Source organism: Rhagoletis pomonella, unplaced genomic scaffold (assembly GCF_013731165.1).
Source record: "Rhagoletis pomonella isolate Grant_MI unplaced genomic scaffold, Rhpom_1.0 Rhpom_scaffold_02422, whole genome shotgun sequence".
Lineage (NCBI taxonomy): Eukaryota > Metazoa > Arthropoda > Insecta > Diptera > Tephritidae > Rhagoletis > Rhagoletis pomonella.
Window position 1 is genome coordinate 1 of NW_023460976.1, and position 10,297 is coordinate 10,297.

The 10,297-nt window shown below is 34.1% G+C and overlaps 1 protein-coding gene and 1 pseudogene across 1 annotated transcript; one reads left to right on the forward strand and one right to left on the reverse strand.

The window, feature by feature from the left end:
• The first annotated feature begins 293 nt into the window (after positions 1-293).
• On the forward strand, positions 294-4,476 carry LOC118753407 (annotated as a pseudogene).
• A 165-nt stretch (positions 4,477-4,641) lies between these two features.
• LOC118753410 lies at positions 4,642-8,222 on the reverse strand. The gene is made up of 5 exons (XM_036488278.1): positions 6,931-8,222; positions 6,649-6,794; positions 6,291-6,539; positions 5,886-6,222; positions 4,642-4,913 (listed from the first exon to the last, which is right to left on the reverse strand). Exons 1-5 carry the CDS (start codon positions 7,170-7,172, stop codon positions 4,772-4,774), a joined length of 1,116 nt encoding a protein of 371 aa, XP_036344171.1. The 5' UTR covers positions 7,173-8,222; the 3' UTR covers positions 4,642-4,771.
• Between the last annotated feature and the right edge of the window lie 2,075 nt (positions 8,223-10,297).

Here is a 10,297-nt window from a genome sequence, read left to right on the forward strand (position 1 = left end):
GCTAGTCTTCCACGCAAATAACGAAATGTGCTAGTCTTCCACGCAAAAATCTGAAATGTGCTAGTCTTCCACGCAAATAATGAAATGTGCTAGTCTTCGACGCGAATAGTGAAACGTGCTAGTCTTCCACGCGAATAGTGAAATGTGCTACTCTTCGTAGGGACCGACGATATCATTAGGAACGTTCTAAAGAATAAGTAAACAAAAAAATGTATTCCAAACGTTTAGAATGAATAAAGAAATGCAGCGTTAATAGTTTACAAACATTTTCTTATAATATTTAACTTTCAGATATTTCTGCACTTTGTCAATGGCAAAATATATTACAAAAAATCAACCCTATTAATCTGGCACATCTGCATTTAATTATTAATACAGCACACCCTGTATTGACTTTTGGCGCTTGCATATTTGCAACTAGTTTCACTACAAGCAAAAAAAAACAAAACTAGAAAAAAGCGTAAATATGGCACAAAAATCTATAACGTTAGTTTCCAAAACATTAAGGAATCCTTTCGTACGTGTTAATATCCAAAATACATTTGTTTTTAGGTCATTCTTTAAGCCAGCTGCGAGTGCAAAAATTGAAGAAGCGTCGAGCGCAAAGCGTTGCAGGTAGTTTATACAAAAACGCGCTAAACTTTTTTGAGCAATAATTGATATCCTATTCAAGACAGGAAAGTCCACAATCGAGTGAAAAGAATGGCGAGCCGGAGCAAAAGGTTCTAAAACAATCTGCGGTGTCTCCCAAAACGGAAACTAAGAAAAGTCTACAGATTAATGGTAAAAGTAGTGAAACGAAGAAAAAATCACCAAAGGCTTCTAAAGAATCTCCCAAAAATAAACTTGAGCAAATTCCATTGAAAAAGGAAGCCGCCGAGATCAAAAAGGATGTGACTAGTGAGGCTGGCAAATTGGTAGACGAAAAACCTACAACAGCAGCTAAAGGTAGTGCAGAAAGCCCTAACAAAAATGAAGCTTTGAGTGTAAAGAAACTTTCGGTTGAGTCAAACCAATGTGGTGCCGAATATAATCCAGGAGCAACGAGATATCATCCTATAAAGGACGCGTATTGGAATGGAAACAAAAAGTTAGAAAATTGGCATTCAAATTTATTATTTGTATTATTTACTATACTTTCCAAAACAGCACACCTTATTTGGCTTTGGCCAGAACTTTTGAACTAATTGAAGACACTAAAGGACGTTATAAGATGGTAGAGATACTTGCAAATTTCTTATGTTCAGTGTTATTATTGAACACAGATGATTTACTGTACTGTATTTATTTAAGTATCAACCAACTGGCACCGGCTTATGAAGGTATGTTTATTTTAACTGAAACTGCAAATTTCAATAAGTAAAAAGGTGCGAGTATTTAGAAGCATATAAAAAGAGAAAAATTCTTTCCTCACATTTGCAGGTGTTGAGCTTGGAGTGGCAGAGACTACATTGATGAAGGTTATAGCCGTATCTACTGGGCGTGAACTAAAGTTTATTAAAGCTCAAACGCAGGAAATTGGCGATCTTGGTATTGTTGCCGAGCGCTCCAGAGTTTCCCAGCGAATGATGTTCACGCCAAAACCTCTAACAGTACAAACTGTCTATCAGAAATTGAGAACAATTGCGAAAAGTTCCGGCAAAGCCAAATCACCAATTATACATGATCTCTTTGTGGCATCACGATATTCAGAAGCGCGATTTATTATAAGATCACTGATTGGCAAGATGCGTATAGGAATTGCAGAGAAAAGTTTGTTTCAAGCTTTGGCAACAGCTTTAGTCAACAGTCGAGCGTACGATGAGAAATGTCCAAAGAAGGCGAAACAATCTGAAGCTGATATAAAGAAGGATATCGATGATATTACTCTTCTGCTAAAAACGGCTTATTGGTAAGAGAGAGAGAATGTTTATAGTAGAACAACAAATTAAAAAAAAAAATAATAATTGTTACAGCCAATGTCCAAATTTCGACAAAATCGTATCGACACTTCTCACTCATGGTATCGATGATCTGCTCAAGTATTGTTCAATGGAGCCAGGTGTTCCATTGAAGCCAATGTTAGCGCACCCAACAAGGGGTGTATCCGAGGTGATGGATCGCTTAAAAGGCAACATTACATGCGAATGGAAGTATGATGGAGAACGGGCGCAAATTCATCGTGACAAAGATGGCAACGTTAATATATACTCTCGTAATCAGGAAAATAATACAACCAAATATCCCGACGTAATACGGCGCATAGATGAATTCAAAAAGGACAGTGTTGAATCATATATAGTTGATAGTGAAATTGTTGCATGGGATATTGAACACAAACAAATTCTGCCTTTCCAAGTACTAAGCACACGGAAGCGAAAAAATGTCGATTTAGAAGAGATCAAAGTGCAAGTCTGCGTTTATGCTTTCGATTTACTGTATTTGAATGGCGAGGCGTTGACTCAAAAAAAACTTCGCTGAACGAAGGCAATTGCTAAGAGAAAACTTTAACGAAGTTGAAGGAGAATTTCAATTTCCAACTTCATGCGACACAAATGATCCGGACGATATACAAGGCTTTTTGGAGAACTCCATTAAAGGTTGGTTGAAAAATGTAATTGATATTATAATGTAGATTTTTTAATTTTAATTTAATTTCGATATATATGTAAATGCTTCGATTTTAGGAAATTGTGAAGGCCTGATGATCAAGTCGCTAGATAATGACGCATCTTACGAAATTGCTAAACGTTCACACAAATGGTTGAAATTGAAAAAGGATTATTTGACTGGCGTTGGAGACTCGCTAGACCTCGTTGTTATCGGCGGTTACATTGGCAAGGGCAAACGAACTGGTGTGTATGGCGGCTTCTTGCTCGCCTGTTACGATGATGAAAATGAGGAGTATCAAAGTATTTGCAAAATAGGCACAGGTAAGTGTAAATTGGGCTATGTCTTTTAATGCGGTATGTGGTAGTAACATAAAACAACATAAATCTTTCATCTTTAAGGACTGAATGATGATGATTTAAATGCACATGCCAAATTCTTTAAGGAGCACACGATACCGGCACCAAAATCTTATTATCGTTTTGATCCCACCCTAGCGCCTGATACTTGGTTCGAGGCTGTGCAGGTTTGGGAGGTAAAATGTGCAGATCTTTCATTGAGTCCCGTACACAAGGCTGGAATTGGTATTATTGATCCAGAAAAGGGCATATCACTGCGGTTTCCACGTTTCATACGCATGCGTGAGGATAAATCAGCGGAGGATGCAACATCTGCACAACAAGTTGCCTACATGTACCGCAATCAAGATCAAGTCAAGAATCAAAAATCGAATCCCGCTGAATTTGATGATGATTTTTATTAATCGTGTAGAAAATTTAAATATGTATTTTTATGAAACCTCTATACGATGATTTACCTGTTTATTGCAAATCGAGAAATTTATAATTTTACAATCTTGCACAGCCAGTAAAATGATTTCAAATGAGTACCAATGTATGTCGCAAATAATTGCACTAGTATGTATGTATAAGAAAATATTACGAGTTGCTAACGAAGCTCAAAACATAAAAAAATTTTAAATTTTTTCCGCATTCAATTCGATATGATTCTACAAGCGTGAAGCTTTCAAATGCAGAAGATTTCATGAAAATATTTCCCTTAGAACCACAATTATAAATATTTAAAGCAAGTTTTTGGTGCAGCGAATTCAATATTTTCGCATTGCATATGTACCGATTTTCTTACGATAGCAGAGACTACAACCACAGCGCTGGGCACATGTTGCTAGCTCTAAGTCGTCAACATGTTAACAAAATGACGTTGACAACATGTTGGCTCGGAATCGTCAACATGTGTCTTTTAGAGAAATGGTTGCGGTCTGTGCTACTCCAGCGTAGCCACAGGGTGCACTTGATTAATATTTTTCGTCATTCGTTGCTCAATTTTTTTTTTTTGATGATGCATTTCCGAACGTTTTTACTGCAATCGGAAATAACTTTTTTGATGATGCATTTCCGAACGCTTATTTGCAGTTTATCGGTTTTAAATATTTAAAGCTGCCGTTCTACTGGGAATATTTTCATTAACTTTTCGGAATTTTAAAGCTAAAAACTTGAATCAAATTACTCTTCAATAAAAATACAATCTGTGCGTACGATTATTAAAATCGAAATATAGCCTAAAACTAAAGTTTCAGTGAACTGAAGAGCTATCAGCAAGAAATCTTGTCGAAAGTTGGCCCACTATTCGGAAATGCAGCAAACCAAAGCATCCAAACGTTAATTGCTAGAAAAGTCCAATTTGCGCAACTAAGTTCCAATTCGGCATCTAGCCGCGTTTGCGCATATTGCACATTTCTATCAATTATAGTTTAGAAAATAAGAGACTGATGCTTTGTTTTTCCGAATAGCCCTTAGCTTGGACCTTCTTTGATTTGAGAGGAAGTTGAAATTTTTGAAGTTAGCTTTTATAAAAATAAAAAATGTTATTACATTTTTGTATGAAATTATTATTTTTTAATTACCCGTATTTGAAATAAAAATAAAAAACTTAATAAATTGTGAATTTCAATACTCTTTCAAGTGTGAACTTACGTGCAAAAAACCTTAAAAATATTTAAATGTTTAGTTTCTTTTTGGTATTTTATTATTCACTTTCTACTATTTATATTGCATTACATTAATACGATCTTTTAACCTAAGGCTTCTTTATTTCATATAAGTATGTATTATTATTTTCAACTCAGTTGTTTTGTAATCCAATTATTTAGCTAAATTTTCCATTAGGTTTCAACCGTTTGGTCATAATTTCCGCTTGAGATTTCCACATTCTCATCGAAGAATCCCAACATTAGCATTTCTTTTTCAGAAAAGTTATAAGGAAAATGTAGACTAGTTGGCACGAAAATTTCCCCGCGTATGTTGCTAAGGAGATAAATAAATACATACAAGTAAATTAATTGTTGAAAACGGGGAACTTAAAAAAAATCCATACAGAATTACGAGTTTAAAATAAATCACCTTTTATCGTTTTCGCTAAAATATGTACGTCGATATCAATATTTACGACATATTTATCGAAAACGTAATCGATATATTGGGGAATATATTCGAATCGAAAATTTTGAATTTTTCTAAAATTTTTTTAACACTACAAAAATTCCAATTTTCGAATCCTACGAAAACAAGAATATACGCTATTATTTAAGTCGCTATCGATATTTATACACATTTATCCATTTTATTTTAAAATTCCGAAAATACAAAATAATATATTATGGAGATGTCTTAAACTGGAAAAACCTTTGAAACTTTTATTGATCTGTCAAAACTTCTTTGAAAAACACTCAAAAGTTTTCAAGTTTTTCGAGTTTAAAGGTCATTTTCACGATGAAGAATGAACTTACCGACTCAGTTAACTTTCAATTTTCATTTTGAAAATCGGTAGGTTAAAACCCCCTTGCCAACAGGAAGTAGCAGTAGAGCAGATGATTCGATTTTTTTTTTTATTATTTGGTCTCTAAAATTAATTTTTTCATAAAAATTTTCAATTATCCAAATTTATTTCATAAAAAGAAGCGATCTAAAACCAGCTTTTGGAACTGTCGCTTAACTCTGCAACACAAACGCTGATTTTCGGGCCTTGTAAAGAATGAATCGATGCTTCGGACGTGAACAAATTAACCAAGAAAGAATGTCGCACCAACTTTAATTTATTTTTTTTTTTTTAATTTACATGATCTAATAAAAAGGTAGAATATTTTTTAACACTTTAGAGACCAGAAGAAACAGCAAATTACACGTTAATGTTGATTTTGCTCAAATGTTACTCCCTGTTTCATATGCCTTGGAATTACCTAACTTTGAATATGTAAATATTACAATACCACAACTTACGAATTTGGTGTCTCATTATAGCCAATGGTGTATTTATAGGGTATATTTGTGGCAGCACGTTTAGAGGCGCACCAAGTTGGCTCGTATTGCATCGCATAGAAAGGATAATCGAATGCATTAATATATATTTGAACACATAAGCCATGACTGCTGTAATATGGTTGACTAGAGGCAGCCGGCTGGAAGTGACCGCAGCTACCCAAACGGACATTCTGATGGCAGGTATAAATGCGTGTACCCTTGTCGCGACTCGAATGCAAACATTGTACATGGCGGGCGGCGTCACGATGATCGATGTGGGTGAAAACATCAAAACCGGGACCAGCCATATCACAAGCTACAAACATACATTCAGTGAAAAATTAAAAACCGCTTTGATAAAAACCAATACCATTAAATACTTACTATCTATGCTGCGGAAAAGGTAGTCCTTACTCAGACTTCTGCCGACAGCCGACGCTAGCTGTCCGCCAAAACTGAAACCGAACATGTAACCATTGTCCGGATTGAAGCCTTCGTTTATAAGCAGCAGCATGCGCTTTGTAATTACGTTGGATATCCTGCGAAAACTTCTGTACAACCACATATAAGAGTCTTGCGCAAAAAATGCATAGTCTATGCACACTATGCAACCGCCGCGATGGTATGTCAGACCTGTAATTAAATCAAAAAAAAAAAAACAAAAGCAACCACACCAAATACCATATTTTCATAAGTTTCATAAGCTGCATCAGCGTTTAACACCTACAAAAATTTTACTCACGTTCAATGAGTGTGAGCACCCATTCGGTTTCGCAACTTTGACGCCAACCATGCATTATGAAGGCAAATTTTTCATCCGGCGAACAGCCAGACTTAGCCAAGGCGCTGGTTTCATCACTTGCGCTTTCGTAAACCTTTTCACCATTCCTAATTTAATTTTCATTCTTAATTTTTATTTCACTTACATACATACATATGTACACATTTATTTATTTGAAATTTTTGTATTTTATTTCGTTAAACCTGTTTCAAGACAATTGGAGCCGCACCCAAACGTACGTACCTGTAGTATTTAAAACGTATACCCTTGCGAAACTCTTTTTCATTTTCCCAACGTCTATTGAGTCTCAAGGTCTTCAATTGTTTTATTAAACCTGCGGGCTGGAGTCTACCAAGGCAACGGCGACAGGTGCGTTCATTACGAATGCCATCTAAATCCTGTTGATCCCCATCTTCATTGGCAATAAGCAATTGTAAGAGTGTTAAAAATATAAGCAAATATAAATTTAGATATTTCGAGGTCATTTTTAAACGCCGAATTGTAATGCACTTTGAACATTGTTTGGTTTAGAACGCTTTGCTGACATTTGCACTACTGTTTGTTGTTATGGAGTTTGTGGTAATAAGCGTTTGCGGTTGACTGATTTACTATTACAAGTTGAGAAACTTTTTCCACAAAACTAGTTTAAGCAGATAGTAGGCAATATGCGTAAGCAGATAGGGTTTAAAAAAATAATAACATACAATTTTAATTTTTTTTTCACAAAAAGAACGGAAGTGACCTAAAATAGAAAAATAATAACTCGTACTGTTTTTTTTTTTAATTTTCATCAAATTAAGATCTTTAACACTAGAGAGACTGAAAAAGCTACGTACCTTGAAAGACGGACGGGGGTCATTTGACCCAACTACTTTAAAATTAATTTTAGTAACAAAAAAACTTATAATGTAAATTAAAAACTGTTAATTCATTTTAAAATTGAAACACATCCATGAAATAGAAATGCCTTCAAATTAAATTGTATGCAATTTTAATAAAAGTCACGAAATACCCATTTAGAAGGATAACTGGCAACAGATAGATTGGCAGTAGAATTGAAAATGGATCAAATGAGCCCTTTTCGTCTTTATAGTGTAAAGCGCTTGAAATTTAAATCTGTACTTATATTATGAATAATTTTAATAATGGACATAAGTTATGCGCAATTTAAAAATTGGGCCTCAATTTTGGTAATGTAAAAAACATTATAATATAATTTTTGGTAATTTACCAACTAGGCAATATTTTTTCGGTTAATTCTGGTAATTAGAAAACTAGGCGTACGAATTTTTTTTAATCTAAAACCGAACCATTAGGAAAATTTTTGATATTGAAAGTTAAAGTTGGATATAACTGCTTGATATGGGCCATTCCATTGAAAAGAGGAAAACGACATACATTTAAATATGCCCTAATTATCTCTATTTCAGTAGTAACCTCTTTTTGAATGACTACATTTCATAAGCTGTGGGAAAATATTATAAAAATCAAAATAAGTTTTAATTTATTATTTCATGCATAATTACTTTAAATATTTATTTTTTTAATATTTCTATGAAAATTTTTATATACCTCACTTTTATTGAAAACGAAAGCGTATAATTCATATTTTACAACACAAATACATCGTTCGTGAAAATTAAGTGTTTTGGCTAAAATTCATCTTTGAGTGCACAAGGGTAAAATAGAGTTCTTTTCAGTGTCCCACCAGTCACATTTATTCAAATGATAGTTAAAATTCACAATTGATCACATTGTGGAGTAAAATGTCCCACTAGACACAAGGGAATGGCCCATAACTTATAAAATTAAAATATGTACGAAAATTTCTATTAATTTAAAAACGACATACATTTTTAGATATTTTTTGATAACTCAAAAACAGCAGACCATTTGTGGTAATTTAAAAACTGGGCAGAAAAATCAGACATAAGCACATTGATGTACATAAATATAACCCCATTCATCCAGTCGACTTTTTTTAGTTTCATTTTTCTTTACTTACTTAAGCCTTTAATTTTTACCGCGTCGCCTGCTGTGGCCGAATAGTTTTAGAGGTGTATACCAACACTCAGTAGATTGCAAGTTCGATGCAGGCTCGACCAACATCCAAGTTTTCTCCTAACAGCGGTCGCCATCCATCTGGCAATAGCAAAACTGTGAGAGCATTTCAGCTCTAAAAAAAGTTCTCACAAAATACCATCTGCCATTCGTAGGCGGCGGTAAACTTAAGGACCCTCCATATAAGTAGATAAGTTCGGCCATACCCTTAGCAAAATGTGTAATTGGAACCTGTGTTAGAAGATCTTCCAATAGTTATGCCATTCGAAGGCAGACGAGAAGGGGTATTTCCAAAGCAGTGGGAGTCAAATCAAAAAAGAAGAAAAACAGCAGTAGGTATGTCGGTACTTATCTGGAGCTAAACTAAATTTATACTGCGTAATTTTATTTCCATACAAATTTTCGGAATCATCGAAACTCTGATTATTCCATACGAAAAAAAGTAATAAGAAATCGGAAATGGAAGGTCTATCGTTCAAAAAATCAGAAATAAGCGCTACTAGAAGGCTTCTATTTATTCATAGTTTTCTCCGTGTTTTATCTTTTTTTTTTGTAAATTTTATATTATGTGTCTAGTTTTCAAAAGGCCCAACTTTGTCTGAAAAAAAAACAAACGCGGGACACCATAAGCAAAATAAAATGATCAAAAATCAATGGATTTTTTTAGAAACTTTAACTTGCACTTTACTAAAATTTAATAGGATATATTCTTGAATAATCAAAATTTTCTGAAAAATCTGATTAGAAATTTGGAAAATTTGTATGAAAATTGCTGCGCAAAGTTGCCCTATTTGTGCAAAAGGGTTTCCCTACAAATTTTGACATTTAATTTGCCAGGGTTTAAAACTGCACACTTTGCCCAGTATGCGAGGGGTTTGCGCCTTTAAATTAGTACCCTTTAGGTGTATGTATAAGGGTGATTGAATCGGTTTTTACAACCCGGTTTCCACCTGTTTTTTTGCATATCTCTTTTTTTTTGAAATCTTGATTTTAACCCCCGGAGTTATTTTTCGAACCAGCCGGTTTTTTTTCATTTCACACAAATCTTGACCTCTGAATAAAATTTTGAGTTTTTCGAAGTTTTCAAGGCTTTTTCCAGTTTAAGGGAAACAAACCTCTACATATAGAGATCTATAGAACCATTGAACCATGGACTTTCTGGATAGCAGTAGGCACATCTAAGCACTCGGCTATTTCGCCACAGCACTACTCAAATCCGATAACTCAGAAAAATAATAATTCTACCTTTGTGTAAATTATTGTTGTTTTCCACACACTTTTTTCATTAAAAACGACCTCCAGCTAAATAAAATTGTTGGGTATTAAAAAAGTTTAAAAAAGACCAAACGTGAATTTTTCACTGATTTTTACTTTTTTAATTTTGATTTTAAAAATACTTTGAACTTATTTTATTTTGCTCTTTTCTGATTACAAGCTATCTTTAATGTCAATAACGTATGCGGACTGAAATGTGGACTATTTCTAAGCAGACTTTTAAAAAAATTCTCGTAAACACAGGAGCCAAACTAACTATACCAAAATCTACTGT